The 17,381-nt window shown below is 37.0% G+C and overlaps 3 protein-coding genes and 1 long non-coding RNA gene across 9 annotated transcripts; 1 reads left to right on the plus strand and 3 right to left on the minus strand.

Annotated features, from left to right (window-relative positions):
* Nucleotides 1-855: 855 nt before the first annotated feature.
* Nucleotides 856-7,155, minus strand: LOC147534790 (S-type anion channel SLAH2-like). 6 transcript variants are annotated; one of them, XM_086650787.1, is made up of 7 exons: nucleotides 6,685-7,155; nucleotides 6,068-6,158; nucleotides 4,174-4,378; nucleotides 3,211-3,708; nucleotides 2,149-2,919; nucleotides 1,756-1,787; nucleotides 856-1,658 (listed from the first exon to the last, which is right to left on the minus strand). In XM_086650787.1, the coding sequence occupies exons 3-7, from the start codon at nucleotides 4,360-4,362 to the stop codon at nucleotides 1,292-1,294; spliced, it is 1,857 nt and encodes a 618-aa protein (XP_086506913.1). In that variant the 5' UTR covers nucleotides 4,363-4,378; nucleotides 6,068-6,158; nucleotides 6,685-7,155; the 3' UTR covers nucleotides 856-1,291. The 6 variants fall into 6 exon arrangements, with proteins under 6 accessions (XP_086506913.1, XP_086506914.1, XP_086506910.1 ...); XM_086650788.1 differs by having other exon boundaries at nucleotides 7,031-7,096; XM_086650784.1 differs by lacking the exon at nucleotides 6,068-6,158 and having other exon boundaries at nucleotides 6,685-7,141.
* On the plus strand, nucleotides 7,060-10,614 carry LOC147534791 (Tetratricopeptide repeat (TPR)-like superfamily protein). Its single transcript, XM_086650776.1, has one exon. It carries the CDS (start codon nucleotides 7,919-7,921, stop codon nucleotides 10,457-10,459), a length of 2,541 nt encoding a protein of 846 aa, XP_086506902.1. The 5' UTR covers nucleotides 7,060-7,918; the 3' UTR covers nucleotides 10,460-10,614.
* Nucleotides 10,615-10,973: 359 nt separating this feature from the next.
* LOC147534792 (reticulon-like protein B3) lies at nucleotides 10,974-13,513 on the minus strand. The gene is made up of 5 exons (XM_086650792.1): nucleotides 13,020-13,513; nucleotides 12,341-12,521; nucleotides 12,110-12,251; nucleotides 11,497-11,566; nucleotides 10,974-11,375 (listed from the first exon to the last, which is right to left on the minus strand). The coding sequence occupies exons 1-5, from the start codon at nucleotides 13,234-13,236 to the stop codon at nucleotides 11,206-11,208; spliced, it is 780 nt and encodes a 259-aa protein (XP_086506918.1). The 5' UTR covers nucleotides 13,237-13,513; the 3' UTR covers nucleotides 10,974-11,205.
* A 1,553-nt stretch (nucleotides 13,514-15,066) lies between these two features.
* Nucleotides 15,067-16,084, minus strand: LOC147534793 (uncharacterized). Its single transcript, XR_015228317.1, has 3 exons — nucleotides 15,906-16,084; nucleotides 15,751-15,767; nucleotides 15,067-15,221 (listed from the first exon to the last, which is right to left on the minus strand). It is a non-coding gene; the product is annotated as an uncharacterized LOC147534793 (long non-coding RNA).
* Between the last annotated feature and the right edge of the window lie 1,297 nt (nucleotides 16,085-17,381).

A 17,381-nucleotide genomic window follows, 5' to 3' on the forward strand; every position in this document is an offset into this window, starting at 1 on the left:
TTTCGCTTGATATCCCAAATAGTTCCTCCCATCTTTTCCATAGTTTGATATCTCAAATAGTTCTTTCGCTTTGACCTTTTAGCTTGTCTAAAATAAATAAATTTATAAGACAAAAGGTAAAAGATGATCGTTGGAGGGCAAATTGAAAATTTTTGATTTTTTCAAAAAATGGGGATGTAGTCCAAAAATTCATATAATAGTGGGGGTGTATGTCAAAATCGCTCAAAATATTTGAACAACTACAAAAGGGTAAAATCGTCATGGTTGGCGCGTGTGTTTCGCACACACCCAACTTAACTCTGAGTTGACGGTTTCCGTCCAAGTGGGGGTGTATATCAAAAGTTTTCAAAAAGTGGGGGTGTAGTCTTAATATTCATATAATAGTGGGGGTGTATGTCAAAAGTTTTCAAAAAGTGGGGGTGTAGTCCTAATTTTAAGCTTGAATTCTTATTGTCTTTTTAACAAAGTAAGATTCACATTGGAGTTTATTTCAAAGTCGATTTTGGCTTCGTTATATAATAGTAAATTTTCTTTAGTCTGATAAAATATGTATACCAGTCGAGGCGAGTATAAGTTGGTCACTCTCTAAGTGGTATGGTACTTCATGAGTTTTTTTTCTCTATATTAGCTCCTATTTGAGGATATACAAATTATGATTAAGATGTGGCTAGCTCACTGGTTAGTCAGTAAAGTGATTAGGAGTTGGAAATATTGAATCTCATTCTTTGAAACTTGGGGATATGAGATGTTTTTCATGAAAAATTTAATTCGAGATAGTGGTAAGTTGTTGTCTCGTGGTAAGTTGTTGACTTACAACGTTCAAGATATAAAAATAGGGGGTACATTCGAAGCCAATGATCAAACTTTGCGCTACCAAGTTCAAGATATAATACAAAGCCGTCGTTACATGATTGTATGATAATAATTCAGAAAAAGAAAAAAAAGGGGCTCAATTGATATCTAAAAATCGAAACAAAAAATGTTTCTAATCCCAGAACTTGACTGCAATAATAAAGAACGAAAAGAAAAACATAAAACTCTCAGAGACTCCTGGAGCAGTACACAGGTTTGATCATTGCCAGAACTTCAAGTCCGACTGTGTACCATCAACCTTCTCTTTACAGTCTATTACGATAGCTGTTTATCATCGAAGATTGAGGGTTTTTTTTTTGCAGCAGAAGTTCACATTCTACAAGCGAAAACACGAAATCCTCCTCTTCTACCATCGGCTGCTTTAAACGAACTTTCTTATCCTAGCAGACAAGTGATGGTAGGAAATATAAGTGGTGGATCAATTTTTACCAGAATCATTTGGAATAGATGCTTCAAGATCTTTGTTATCTTCGCTGGTAAACGGAAAACAATTTTGAGTGTCTTTTGTATCTGAGCTACAAGTTCTGCGATGAAATTTCCTTCTATTTGACTTTGGCCTTCTTTGAGAAATGGCAATGGCTATATCATTTGGGAAGAGATCTCGCATAAGAAAAGCATGGAGAATGGTGGAGACCAGCAGAGTTGTTACTGTTAAGGTAGAGATAACAGAGAGAGCCACTGTCATTGTCCGAGTTACAGGGTTTCTTACTTCATTCGCATATTTGATGGTTGCTATCGCAGCTCCTGTCATTGGAAATGTATATGCCCACCATGCCAATGAGAACCTATTAATTCGAGAAAAGAACTTCAGCAAGACTGACATATAAGAAGCAAATATATGGACGATAAAGAGGTTCTTTAAAAGATACGTTAGTTATATACCTGAACCCTCGGAAGAAATTAATCCGAACAGCCTGAAAAAAAGACCAAGGAAAAAGAACATGTTATGATCGTTTTCTTTAGAAAATTCTAAATATTCCATGTTAGCCCTTGATACTTGATAGACTATATCTACTCTAACTATCTAATCACTCGACTTTGTTTCCAATAGCCAGAACTAGCCTAAGGCCGTAAAGATGACTCCTCAAGGATCATGCCAAGAATAACCTCCAAAGGCAAATTTTGCAGCTCAAAAAGTTGTCATATTTTGATTTATCATTTTCTTTCGAACTCACTTCCATTGAGCATGCGCAGTATGCATTATTGTTCATATAGTTATCATAAAGAAGCATGCACAATAGTATACATTTAGGTTTAACAATATAATCAACTTACCAGAGAGAAATAAAGGAACAATGCGATGAAATAAGATATCCTCGAACCGTAATCAAACGTCCCTTGAATTCTTGCCCAAGCCATAGAAGCAACAGATGGAGCTGCAACAAACAGAAAGAATACAGGATGCAGTTCCTTTGGTAGGGTCTCATTAGTTGGAAGTCTCTGGTAGAGAGTAACAAATAGGACTAGGTAGTGTGCGAGTCCAACAGAAAAGAAGAGGATAGGGCCTTCTTTTAACCCCATTGATGCACCTAGCAATGCCCCAACAAAATTCCCAACAATGGAGAGATGGTTCGAAGGATTGGCTACCTTCGAGAGCCTCCGCTGACCTCCTGACATCCATTGCCCATAGAGTTTGAGCTCAAGAAAGAATATCGGAGCCATGAGAACATACCAAAGAGACGGATGTAGGTCTTTCGTGAGAGATGGTGGAACCCCTAATGCTAAAAATAGAAGGGATATCCATGGAGCAAAGAAGAAGTTGATGCGGATGGGATGGTAGTATTCACGTCTGACTGCTTCAAAATAAAATATAACTTTCAAAAGGTAGATCAAGGCGATAATTACAACAAGAGCAACAGCGATACACCAGAGGACGAGGTTGACGCCCAGGTTGACATTGAGAAAACTCGTGGATGTGGAGGTAGCAAGTGTCTTCCAAAGAATGGCTTGGCTGCTCACACCCAGGCAAATACCAAAGGAAGAGATTGGAAAACGAAGAAGGAACGGCCACTTTTTGTCTTCTGGAAGCATCAACTCTTCTGAAGCCTATAGAAAGCGATAAAAAGGAATGTTTAGTACTCATCATATCGATATATTTGGTAATAACTTTTTTTTCATTGACTCCGAACACTTCCGGAAAACAAATAACAACTACTTTGCAAAGGGGTCACTTTAACTGACCCTCCACCATGAAGCGTTTTATCTTAAGAAGTCTCCGCTTATTTTTGAAAGTTTGGTGGCATTTCTTTGATTAGAAAAAGTATTACGTATAACCACAAGAAACTCGTAAGCAAAATAAAAAGTTAATCTGAATGGAAGTAAGAGGATCGAACATACCCGGAGAGTCTCCAATTCAGGGCCTTCTAAGGCATCAAAATACCGGTCTACAGGTAAGGTCTGGATCTCAGAAGGCTGTGGATCATCATTCTTTGGTTCACGATCCTTTGACTTTCCAGTAAGCTGCCTCTCAAGCTTTCCTGACCATGTTTTGAAAGAGTCGAACCGTTTGTCCTTCAGCCTATTAATTCTTGGGTTTATCTGTTGGTGCTCGGGAGGGTCAGACAACTTCCCGTTCAAAATTGGCTGAGAATATGAATTACCAGATGGTGTTGACTTGGAACGAATATTTGTTTGTTTCAATAGTTCAATCTCGGGACTGGTCAATGAGCCAGGAATGCTTGAGACGGGATTACATAGATTTGCTCCATCGTTGTCAATGAAGAGAACTCTTTTGACCCCCAAAGGAGAACACGGCATGCTGATGGAAACAGAAGGAACTTGGTGTGGTTTATCGATTTGAGATGCATTAGCCTGGAATGATGTCGTTTCAGTTCCCTATAATACAAGTTCGAAAGGAACATGTAAGTGACAGCAATTGAGATATAAAGAAGGAAAAGTTGCTAGAACTTTTATTGATTGCACGATTGATGTCCATACAGAATAGATATATTATACTTGCAAGTTGTAGAATAGTAATTGCCGTACAGAAACAAGTAATTTTAGCATCTGGCATTACAATCTCACCCAATGATCGGCATAATTGCCTTAATCCACTAGAGCTCAACAATGCCAATCCTGTGTCATCATAACAAGAGTTGTATCTAGACACCCACACCAAAAACTAACTACTTCTGAGTTGGATTTTCAGGGTACTTAATACTGAATCGATATCATCTCAGTTTGACCATACTATTATCCTCAATATTGCTTACACAATCAAGTTCATACACAAGACAAAAGCAGAATGTTACTATTTTCAACGAATCATGTACTACCATAAGTATTTGCATGTTAACGTACATTAGGAAATGTATACTCTGGAATAGTGATATTTGGAGAGTAAGCCACTTGAGATTGATGATTAACGATACCAATTTCCTCCATACTGTCAAACCCAGCTACCTTCGCGGATATTATATGTTTGAATAAACTTGGAAGCTCTTCTGGGTGATCTTGTTTTACGGAACCCAGATATTCACTGTTATCCATGAGAATGCTACTGTACCTACACAGACAATTTCAATTTAGTGTCTCTTACACCTTAAGAAAACAGAAATAGGAGTACACGGAAATTGCATAAAATGCTCATACAACATGCCTTTATTTTTTTCCCTTTTTTGGTTAACAAACAAAACGTGAATCGTTTAATTGACGGAGAATTATATGAATTTAAAGCGCTAAGTGCCTAAGCAACTAATCATACTATTGTAATTGTTTCACAACTAGGGAACGGTAATGACAAACAAAATCAAATGTTCATGTATAAAAGGACCATACAAAATTGTAGACCATTTTAGACAACACCAGACTCCGAACATATATTCATGTTTGGACTTTTCAGATAAGAAAACATTAGTACTGGACCTTCAATAAGAAACAGAAATTTCAGAGATCCCCTTGTTGCAATCCAACTCTTCTAGCTTATTTCCTTGAACTTTAATAAGAAACCAAAACATTTTCACACTTTACTGCATACTATATATAGAGTATGAACTTTCAAAAATTATGAAACAAACATAATAGAACTTAATATACAGTATTACTTTTTAGTTTTTGACAGAGCGAAGAAAGTACAAACTATGATCCGTTATTATGTCAATATACTAGTTTAATGTGCTTTTAAACCCACTAATAAACCTCAAATGACATACAAAATTGATGCACAGAAGACTGTTAACAGATGGTGTTTCAAACTATGAAACTCAGATCTCAAAATAAAAAGCATAAGGAATATAGAACTAATCCTTCTAAAAACAATCCCAAAGGAAAAAAAATAACCTCCAAAATCAGTAACTTATAATCAACCGGAAATAGTCCTCCACTCCAACGTTATTTCTTTGCTCAACCAAAAATCAAAAGATTAAACGATCAGGTTTATAAGAAAAGCTCTTGTTCTGAAAAAGGTGAACCTAGAGGAAAGCTACCACTGGACAGTTATGTCTATAACTATAATATATACTTATAAAAGAAAGAAGCAAGTTATATAGATAAGCATAACAACATATATCCTCTAGACAGGTGAAGATGAATAAGTACAGAATATGACATACCCCTGCAATATTTACATCCAATCGATTTCATGTATGATTGATTTATCATAAAATAATGCCACTGATCAAGAGGATGGCCACCCATTCAACAGACATAATCGAGTAATGAACTACCTGGATTCATGCATATTATATATATTATATTATACATGTATATAATAGACATACTTGAGAACGAAATTCCTGGAATATGCTATATTTAGACATTCGAATCAAGAAAAGAAAAGAGCGATTATAGGTAAGCTACTGACTTGAGGTGTCCAAATGTTTGGTCAAGATGGTAAAGAAAAAGCATTTATGTTTGATTGAAAACAGTATAAACAGAGCAAGTGGACAGGTCTATAAGCTATAAAAACATTCTCATCGATATCAAACATTTTTTAAAATTTAGAGATCATGACTTACGATTTGACTAAACAAGTACATACAACACAGAAAATGGAATCACCCGATAAAATAAGCGAGTTGAAGCGCCAAAAAAGCAATTAAGAAGAAATATGTTGCTTGATAGTATACAGTTGGATTGATAAAATGAAACTATACATATATTTAAATTCCACAAGAAACAAAAGCTAACCACAACTAATACAAGAAACGTGATCGATTTGCCAAAACATTTTCTAAGACGAATTGACTTAAATTACCTAATCAATGACAGCTAAAGGTTGGTTTGAATCCAAGCTCTTCCCACCGCGTATTCAGGTTGGACCATTTTCATATATAAAAGCCGTATTCCTAATAATATAAACATAAAGGAATCACAAATGAGGCATAAAAAAAAAGAAAGAAAGAAAACATAGCCACACAACAAAACAGTCTAAATCAATTCATAGTGTAGTCCCCACAAAAGACACAAACAGCCATATGCAACAAAGATCAATAAAATAGTAGTAATAGTAGACTAGTAGTAGTAATTATTATTGTCGTTAATTGTCCGAATATGTCTGGTCTACATCTGAACCATCTGACTCAAATGGACCCAAAATCAGCTAAACAGACGAGTCAAACATCAATAGCTTGAGAACAACGGACAATTAAAATCTGACTCAGATCAACTCAGCCATCGAGTCAGATTTCAGATCTGACTATTGGGAAGAAAAAAAAAATCCTACTAAATCAATTCACAAGAGTCCCCACAAACAGCAATATACCATAAAGATCAATAAAGTAGTAATTAAATAGAACCACATAATAATAATGATTGGCCAACCAAAACGTCAAATAAGAAAATTAAGAAGTTGAGATCTTGATTATTACTCACCATATACTCAGGTTCATATTCACTGAATATCCATGAAATTTCTTCAAATTCACATAGAATCGCCATTTTTACAAGTTTCTTTAGAACTGAGAGTAAATCAATCAACAGTATGAATCCCATTTCGGTAATTGTAAGGAGAAATTTAGGGATTCTGCGAGCCTGACTAGATTTGAAATGTAAGACTAATTGTGATGATCTGGAAACTACTTTGAATTTGACATTTATAAGTAGGTAAGCTGTCTTTGTTTTTTAAACACTAATAATATGATAAAAAAAAAATCATACAAATCTCAATTAATAAAGAAGAAGCTAAAAGATCCGTGACGAAGTAGGATTAAGGTTTAACCCTAGTTTTCGCTTCTCACGGATAATGTCAGCTCATTTGGCTTCTTCACATTTGAGGGAGTTCTTACGGTGCAAATTGTTCTTTTATGTGGACTTGTTAATGTTTTAGTATAAAAATTCAACAACAAAAAATGGGTGAGAGTCCAAAAATGAATGCCCATGTAATGCCTAAAGTATTCCATCTTTCATGCGGTAGTCCCACATAGCTCGCGAGAGTGTCCAGAATCCGGGTTATAGATGTAACCTGGCGCTTAGTAAGTGTCGAGACTTTTTGGGGTTCCAAGAGCCCTATCTAAGAACAAAATCCTGTACCTGTACGTGGTGACCAAAGCAGAGACAATATCGACAACTGATATAAGGCATGGGGCGTCACATCTCAAGCCGAAATCTCATATCAAATAGGAAATGTTCATATTCTACCATCAAGGGTTTCAGATATCCAATAATAAAATGATTAATCACAATGATCATATGGGAAGTTTGCCCCCAAAAATGTTAAAGGTGTCTTTTTTCCTGACAATCTGACGATGCACTCACTTAAATTTGTTGGTGAGACGCGCCTTAAACCCAGGTGGGAGGTGCTTTTAACACATCGCATAGATGTACTAGAAATCGAAGTTCTTTATTTTGTCATCAACTTTCTCTATTTCTCAGTGGATTTTTCGTTCTCCATTGATTTCTATTTAGGCTTGACGTAGATTTACTTTTGTAGTTCCTTTTAAAAAAAATCTACTTCTAGTGGAAACTGAGGGATGGCAGAATTGAGATGGTGAGGGTGTCATTAGAAGAAACACATTAGTTACTCTTTTTTTTTTTGTTCAACCCAATGAACCCAATTTCAACTTCCGAACGGCTAATTGAATAGGAACCACAATGTCAATAACAAACCATGCCTCGTCCCAATAATTCCATTACGGCCAACTTCTTCTCCACCGCCGCCGCCGCCGCCACCACCACCAACCCGATCACTACATTCTTAAAAGAATGCAGAACTCTTTCAAAAGCGAAACTTCTCCATGGGCAAATCCTAATAAGAGGAGAAAACCTCTTAAACGTGACAATCGACATCATCTCCATGTACATTTCCTGCAACTCTCCAATTTCTGCTCTTACTATCCTAGAACGCCTCCCTCCATCTTCATCTCTTGTTTACTGGTGGAATGCTCTTATCAAAAGAGATGTTCAATTTGGGTTTCTGGATAACTCTCTCAATCTCTACTCTCGAATGCAAAAACTTGGATGGGTAGCTGATCATTATACATACCCATTTGTTCTCAAAGCTTGTGGTGAGATTCCTTCGTTTCGTCGAGGAACTATAGTTCATTCTGTTATTTGCTATAATGGGTTTGATTCAAATGTCTTTGTTTGTAATTCTTTGGTCGCTATGTATGCTAGATGTGGTGCACTTGAAGAAGCTAGACAAATGTTCGATGAAATGTCTCACAGAGATGTAATCGATATCATTTCTTGGAATTCAATTGTGGCTGCTTATATGCAGTCTGGGGATTCAAATGAAGCAATGAAGTTGTTCGTTAGGATGGCGAAGGATTTTACGTATCGGCCAGATGCGGTTAGTTTAGTTAACATACTTCCTGCTTTTGCTTCTTCTAAAGCTCTGGTACATGGTAAGGAAGCTCATGGTTTCGCGATGAGAAGTTGTTTATTTGATGATGTTTTTGTGGGTAATGCTATCATTGATATGTATGCTAAATGTGGAATGATGGGTAAGGCTAATAAAGTTTTTGAAATTATGGAAATTAAAGATGTAGTGACTTGGAATGCTATGGTTACTGGGTATTCACAGAGTGGCTGTTTTAGTGATGCGTTGCTTTTGTTCGAAAAAATGAAGGAGAAGAGGATCGAGTTGAATGTCGTTACATGGAGTGCTGTTATTGCTGGTTATGCTCAAAGGGGGCTTGGTCATGAGGCCTTAAATGTATTTAGACAGATGCAGATTTCTGGGTCTGTGCCTAATGTGGTTACCATTGTTTCCCTCTTATCGGGTTGTGCCGCTGTTGGAGCTCTACTTCAAGGTAAGGAGACACATTGTTTTGTGATCAAATCCATTCTAAAACGAGATGGTAGTGATCATGGAGAAGATCTTATGGTGATAAATGCCCTTATCGATATGTATGCTAAATGCCGAGAAAATAATGCTTCTTACACAATTTTCAAATCAATAACACCGAAAGAGAGAAATGTGGTTACTTGGACTGTCATGATCGGCGGTTATGCACAACACGGCGATGCAAATGATGCAATGAAACTATTCTCGGAGATGATCCTCGGGTCTAATACTCCAAATAATTTCACCATATCTTGTGTTTTAATGGCTTGTGCTCGTCTTTCTGCATTACGATGTGGGAAACAGATCCATGCTTATGTAATTCGAAATAGATATGAGTCTGCAATGTTATTTGTGTCTAATTGTCTTATAGACATGTATTCCAAGTGTGGGGACGTTGATGCAGCTCGGAATGTTTTCAATAAAATGAAACAAAGGAACGACGTGTCTTGGACTTCACTGATGACTGGGTACGGAATGCATGGCCGAGGGGAAGAAGCTCTTGAAATCTTCGATAAAATGAGAAAAGCGGGTTTTGTTCCTGACGAAATCACATTCATTGTTGTACTCTATGCTTGCAGTCATTCAGGAATGGTTGATCAAGGAATCAATTACTTCAACAATATGGCAGAAAATTTCGGAATAGTACCCAAGGTAGAACATTATGCTTGTATGGTTGATGTTTTAGGTCGAGCAGGTCGATTAAATGAAGCTATGGAACTTATTAATGGAATGCAGATGAAACCGAGTCAGATAATTTGGGTGGCATTGCTTAGTGCTTGTAGAACACATGCCAATGTAGAACTAGGAGAATTTGCAGCAAAGAAGCTACTAGAAATGGATTCGGAGAATGATGGCTCTTATACTCTACTTTCGAACATATATGCGAAAGCAGGACGGTGGAAAGATGTAGCTAGGGTTAGGTCATTGATGAAGAAGACTGGTATAAGGAAGAGACCCGGATGCAGTTGGGTTGAGGGGAAGAAAGGTAATACTACATTTTTTGTTGGGGATAGATCTCATCCACAATCAGAACAAATATACGAGTTGCTTGGGGATTTGATCTTACGTATTAAGGCGATCGGGTATGTACCAGAAACGAGTTTTGCTCTTCACGACGTAGATGATGAAGAGAAAAACGATCTATTATCGGAACATAGTGAGAAGCTAGCTCTTGCTTTTGGAATTCTCACCTCATCGCCTGGAACACCCATTCGGATCACCAAGAACCTTCGTGTATGTGGTGATTGTCATAGTGCCATGATTTTCATATCAAAGATTGTTGATCATGAGATCATAGTGAGAGATTCGAGTCGGTTCCATCATTTTAAAGATGGATTTTGCTCTTGCAGAGGCTATTGGTGATTGTTCTGTGGAGACTGAAATGGGTTTTCCAGCATTGTTGTATGTAAATATACTACATCTATTTGAAACCTTTTGAAAGGATACTTTTTTGTTCCAACTTTTTTGAAGGATACTGATATAGATAGATGAAGCAATAATAAGCATTCTTCTATCCACTTGTGTTCTCTCCTTCCCAATACATTTTCTGAAGCACTAGCTCACCCAATTAGGAGATTTATAGGCCTCCAGTTTTTTGTGGTTCGAGGCAAACTGACAATTCAAAAAAAAAAATACATCGACTTAGTACATTGTCATCCTCTCGTGCAACAATTATTTCTTTCTTCATCCTCTTCTCCCACCAGCACCACCTTCAAACTAAAACTACCAACAACAATAGTAGTGGTAAATTACTCCTTTTGATTTGCATGTTGAGGAATTGTGATTCTAAGATTTAAACTTCAATATTTATTGTCACCACCATCAACCAGAGAACTTCCAAATGAGAAAAAGAAAAGAGAAATAATAAATTCCAAGCTGAAAACAACCATGAAAAGCACCATATGATATACAGAGCAAATTCGATCATGATCTAAACTTTGTTTGACTACAAAAACCCACAACATTCATCCAAAGCAGAAAAACCCAAACATTGCTAAAAACATAATTGTAGTGACAAGGGTTTTAGCTAAATTTCAAAGTGTCGAAACAACAAGCTAACTGATTGTTTATCACCTAAAGACAGCTATGGAGTACCTTTAAACTCTTTCCTACGCATTCTTCTTATTCTTGAGTGCTCCAATAGGTATCTTACTGAGAACCTTTGCGTCGAAAACAGCATACTGTTTCTTGATCTCACGCTCCGCCTTCTCGCCGAAGGAGTCAACCTGGTCTTCATACTTCTCATAGAGTACAGGGACAGTGTGTAAGATTACGAATGCTGTTTTTCCATGACAAAGTTAATATTAGGTTAATAAGCATATAGTAATAGACAGTTAAAATTAGGTTCATAAGCATATAGTAATAGAAAGACAAAAGAAGAGAGGAATCTTCTCATCTACCTATATAGAACAAGGTCAAGGAATTGCACCAGCTACCCACAATCGATAGAACCCATAAGCCAGCAATTACCTAATAGACACCAAAATATCTTAAATTATGAGATGTAAAACAGATCAAAGGTTACAATGAACAACCACAAACAGAGTATTAATATAGATTACACATCTCAGGTAGTAGTATTTAAAGTCAGATTTAGAAACTGATTCAAGATGGATTTTAGACTGATAGTTTATTGTCCTGCTCGTTTGAATGACTGATTCGGGGATCGCGTCGATTTGGAATCCGTTTCATTCAGGCGAGACAGATTCCGACAATGAGAAGAAAAAAAAATGAACACCTCAGTCCTCAGCTGCTCATGATATGCCAATATAGTTGTCATGAGATAGAAGTGCTGGTTATCAACTAGGGCATGAGTTACAAATTCCTCAATTTGGAAAAAATGGCCCTAAATTAACAGGGAGATTTGTAAACTAGGGCATGAGTTACAAATTCATCAACTTTTGGAAAATTGGCCCCAAATCAACAAGGTAATTAGTAAACTATTTGGGTAACAAGGTGATTTGAAAACTGTTAGAACTCCTAAGAAAAAAAGTGAGTATAAATCAAACATACGGTGAGAAACTTCTTAAGGTCACGCCCAGATGCAATATCGCGTAAAACAGAAAGACCGCGATTAATTTCAATCCTCAGAGCTTCTGCAACTTGAAGCAATTGTTCCTCAGGAAGATGAACATTTGGAATGTGTGGTGGAGACCTAAAGATGAAATTCCAAGTACATTAAAAACACTTAGCAAAATAAAATCAACTCAAAAAACAAAAGGTTAGAAATCATTGATTGCTTACTTGTTGATGAAAGTAGTAGCATTTGACCAGAGAAACAAGATTGCCAGGGTAAGTATTAAGCAATGACAGATCAAGGTAAGAAAATGGTATTCAAGTAATTCAAAAAGAACCCAGATAGCAGTGGCTACACCAAGAACACCACCAGAAATTTTCTTGTTTCTCCATAAGAATACATCAGCAGCTGAAACAAACAAACAAACAATCAGAACTGCTAGTAAGCTAACTAAAAACAATTAGGGTTTTCTACACAATTGAGATCTCATAAATCATCAGTGATATCAGATTCATGGAGGAAAAATTCAACAGTCCTGTTTTCCGATCATAACTAGGTTTACAATTACATCAGGTACAGTGACAAAGATATATCAAAACTAGGTTTGCAATCAAACAAATAATTCATAGTTCTCTTATACCGATCAAGGAGAAGAATTAAATCAGTGTTTGATTTTGATACAGATAATAAATTTCAACAGATTTCAGAAAATCTGTAATCCTCTAATTGAAATTAAAGTTCGATCTAAAAAATTTCTTGCTTTTAAAAAGATTACGTTCCATAAAATTGATATTTAAGCGATTTACAAAACGGAATCAGAAACTAGGGCTTTGGCATGATATGCAGCTAACTTCCTAAACAAAAAACTGCGAGGAAAAAGGATGATAAAAGTGATTGAGAACTCACGTTTTCCTCCACCGAAAATACTGTGAACAGGTTTCTCCCTTCCAAACAGTCGATAAACAGAAGATTTAACAGCTGCTGTAGTTGATGATGATGACTTCTCGTTATCAGAATCAGACGAAGACGACGACGAGGAATCATCGCCGTGAAATTTCTCAGTGATCTTATCGATTAACGATTCAGACGTAACATCAGAAACCTCTTCTTTGTGTTCCGCCATGACTCCTTCTCTCTTTCACTTTCTCTCTCTAGAATCAAAGTTTTACAGATCTGAAATTGAACTACCGTTCTTATTGTTTCATTTCTCGTCTATATACAAAACAAACAGGGCTTTATTTTTCAACTGTCGGATCAGAAAACCGACTGTACAAATAGCCGTCGGATTGTATCATTCCGAACCTGAGATTTTGTATTACCGAGCCTATTGGTTCGGGTTAAAATCGGCTTGGTGGACGATCTGGGAGAATCAAGAAGCGACATTCTCCATTGATATCTCCGAGGCTAAATATTGAAGCCGTTAATTTTAACAGCGTCTATTGACTCCTCATTTTGATTGACGCCGTCAGTATGTGTCCACGTGGCTGTTGGGAACTACGTCGGTTGTCTGACAATTGGAAACCGTCTGTTGATTTTCGTGGACACGTGGATACAGGTGTACAAAATGTGGTCCATTTCCTAGGGTTTTTTTTTTTTTAATGTGGTCCATTTCCTAGGGTTGCAAGGGTTCAGCGGTTTGATTTGTCGGTCTGACTCTCAACATAGCCGTGAGCCCGTGAGTAGTGGTGAATATTGGTTCCCTAATTAGGGGTGGGAATCGATCCGGACCGGTCGGTATCGGACTCTAACTTCATCGAACCGGTCGACTCGGACATAAATTGTTGGTGACCACCTATTTACTCGGGCGGACTCGGACGGTCACTCTCAAGAATTCTTTGTCCATTGACCGTCCAAGACCGTTTATTTTACCGGTCCAGTCGGACACCGGACGGTCTCGGTCCGGACTTTCTAATAAATTTACTTAATTCAGAACTTTATTTTTATTACCACAAACAAAATTACTTACAAATGAAGATGTTTAGCCAAGAAATCAAAAGTAAATATAAAAAAGAAAAAACACAGTTGATCATCATTTGACAAGATATAATTAAGCCATGCACTAATGTTTGGTCTTCCAGAGGACTATATGACTATAGCCAACGATCATCATATATTTATATGTCTATAAAATTCAACGGTCAACTTCTAAAAATGAGGACAGTTTAGTCGGTCAACCTATTCGGTCACTCGTACCGGTCGGTCAACGGTCGATCCTTCGACATAAAATTTTGACCGTGACCGTCCGCCAATTCTTTCGGGCCGGTCGGACATTGACCGTTATGACCATCGGGTGTTCATGGACACTTTTTATCTCGGTCGAACGGATCGGATAGCGGTCTTCCGGATCTTTTTCCCACCCCTATCCCTAATAGATCTTTTGAGTCTAAGTATAGTCCGATCTAGGGTTGGGAATCGGTCCGGACGGACAGTCCGCGGACAGACTTGATCCGGGTTCGGACGGAACGGACAAAACCTCACATTGACCGCTCGGACAAGCGGACTAAACGGACGGACTAACCGGAATTTTTATCTCAAAATGTCCGCCCGTGTCCGTATAATCGATCCGGACATCCCGGACAGCGGACGGTCGGGCTTCGGGTATGAAGAATTAAATAAAAAATACAAAGATGCAAATTTTTTTGACACACCATTATGTTGCCAATGAATGACCCTCATAGGCTTCAAAATTTCAACAGCCACAAATGTCGACTTCAATCAAACTCAAGAAGCCTAACCTAAGTAACAAACCATCATAATCAAAAGTACGAAGATTAAGCCTGTAACTACTTGACATCCATAGTCCTTATGAACAAAAATTTATAAAATTACATATTCAAAAATTTAATCAATAATATCATCATTCCGCCGTCACTTTGGATGCATTCTTAGACTGTTTCAAAATCAACATTGTGCGTTTTCGAACAAACTTGAATATGCCTGAAGAAATCAAGCGTACCAGTCGTAGACTCGCATATCTTTCTTTCACCACAAATTTTACATTGCGCGACTTCTATAATTCTACCAGCGTCATCGGGATCAGATACTTCAACGATGTCCCACATTTTCCAGATTTTGGCAGTCTTCTTCTTCATGTGTTGTTGTTGTGTCCTGAAATAACAAATAAGATATAAACTGAAATCATTCAAACATAATACAACAACATACACACAAAACATACATCTTGTAGATCTTATGATGTAAAATTATCAGTCCATGTAAGATTAAGAAGATGAATAAAAAACAGAGAAAATGAATGAATCAGTAAACACTATATTTCGAACAAAAAATAATTTGTTGGAACACAAAATATTTCTAGATCTTAAACAAAAAGTTACTTAAAATTATTTCTGGATCTTAGAAACAACAAAAGAAGAATGAATATATTTAGATCTTAAAAATTAACAAAAGAAAAGATTAATCAATAAATGCTACAACTCAAAGGGAGTTTCTGTCCATAACCTAACTAAACCCAAAATCAATAAGGAAGTTTATAAGAGTAAACTAACTAGACCCAAAATCAGAACACAAAATATAATAAAGATTAATCAATGGAAGCTTTTGTCCTTAACCTAACTAGAAAAAAATAACAAAGAAGAATGTAACAGTATACTAAAAACAGGAATATAAAAGTTAATACCTTTAGATCTAGCAGATCTTGCATAACGAAGAACAATATTTGTATCGCAGCCCATGTAAGACGAAGAACAAGTGAATATAATAAGTAATTATTTCTAGATTTTTATTATAAGTAAACATAGAAGAAACCACTGAAGAGGGTTGAATGAATCATACCTTTAATCGAACAGAATCGAAGGTTGAAGAAGATAATAACGAGTAACGACTTCACCAGTTCACCACTTCGTTGAAGAATGAAGACTAAAAGACTAAAGAGGGTTGAACTTGAACATTCGAACTTCAAAAGATTTGGAAGCTTAGGGATTTAGGGTTAGGGTTTTTCTTTGTAGCCGAGAAGCTATAAGAGAAGAACTGAAGATGAAGAAATAAGATAAAATGACTTAGGGTTTTCTTTGGGTTTATATACTAAGCCTTACGAAAATCCAACGGCTTTAACATAACCCTATAAAATCTAATGGTCGATAGTGTTCCGGTTAAGGTTCGGGCGGACGGGCAGTAACTAAATCGGACGGTCACGGGCGAACCTCCGGACAGACCCTTTTGTCCGTGACCGTCCACTAGAGCCTTCTCGGTCGGACGGGCTTTGCCCGATTCGGTCACGGGCGGTCGCGGTCCTTTGCGGACGTGGGCGGACGCGGGCGGATTCGGGTTTTCGGACCAAATTCCCAACCCTAGTCCGATCCAAAAAGTTCGGTTGTTGTAAATCTCTATCAGAACCAATCCATTCAGTTGCCCAACCAAACTATTCATGAAAGATTTTTTTAGTTATCCGTCAAGCAAACCCATGGAGCGAACCAAATCCTTCAATTTTGACCTTTTAGTATCTAAATCAATCCGGATATCATTAGAATATTAGATCGGTCCACAAACTGCTCAAATTCATTTTGATCGAATTGGTTTGGTCGGTTCGGATACTAAATGTACACCAGAGATCGAATCTGTTCTGGATTCGTGGGTACAAAAGCTCGATCTGGGTATAGTTCATGTGCAACTTATTTTTATGAATGGATTGGTGTTGGGGTATGGTATGATCAATAAGATCAGAAAAACGATTTAGGATATGAATTTACTCCATTCAAAACCAACTCTGTTTTTCATGTGATTACAAACAAAAGCTCGATCTGGGTATAGTTCATGTGCACGGAAAGAGGAAAAGAGAAACAAGTCAATATCTTTTTTAAAGAATGAAGACCCATTGAAAACACTATTTTCCAAGTAAATAAAAGGAAAATGCTACTCTTGTCAAAGTTCTTGTTTAAAGTAACAAAAATGGAAATGGCTATTCCAGTCATGGTCTGTCTTCTATAGTCTTTTTTCATTATTGGAAAGAGTCTGCCTTCAAAATTTTGCAATTTGACCTTGACTAAATTAATAAATAGTCCACCAGCTGTTGGTGCAGTTGTACACCCTTCATAAGCCCATGAAGTAGTGGTATCGAGTTTCGGTGGAAGTAGTTTGTCATTAAAATTTATCTCATGTAATTTAGGCTATAAATAAAGTAAATAATGTAATGAATTTGTCGGGTTTTAGACCTCTTTCATGTTGTTGGGCTTTAGGCCTCTTTCATTCATGATTTAAATTAGGCGATTATCGAGCTTATCACATCTTCGTGATGTATCAATGTTTTGTATC

The sequence above is a fragment of the Eschscholzia californica genome, unplaced genomic scaffold, assembly GCF_041429995.1.
Source record: "Eschscholzia californica isolate CP2 unplaced genomic scaffold, dmEscCali1.0.p SCAF_6, whole genome shotgun sequence".
Classification (NCBI taxonomy): Eukaryota; Viridiplantae; Streptophyta; class Magnoliopsida; order Ranunculales; family Papaveraceae; genus Eschscholzia; species Eschscholzia californica.

Coding starts and splice junctions, on each gene's coding strand:
- LOC147534790 (XM_086650784.1), bottom strand. Junction 3,709..4,173: donor CAGAGTATACATTTCCTAAT/GTACGTTAACAT, acceptor CTTGTATTATAG/GGAACTGAAACGACATCATT. Junction 2,920..3,210: donor CTGAATTGGAGACTCTCCGG/GTATGTTCGATC, acceptor CGCTTTCTATAG/GCTTCAGAAGAGTTGATGCT.
- LOC147534791 (XM_086650776.1), top strand. CDS start 7,919: ATGCCTCGTCCCAATAATTCCATTACGGCCAACTTCTTCTCCACCGCC.
- LOC147534792 (XM_086650792.1), bottom strand. CDS start 13,236: ATGGCGGAACACAAAGAAGAGGTTTCTGATGTTACGTCTGAATCGTTA. Junction 12,522..13,019: donor TATTTTCGGTGGAGGAAAAC/GTGAGTTCTCAA, acceptor TGTTTGTTTCAG/CTGCTGATGTATTCTTATGG. Junction 12,252..12,340: donor GCTACTACTTTCATCAACAA/GTAAGCAATCAA, acceptor TTTCATCTTTAG/GTCTCCACCACACATTCCAA.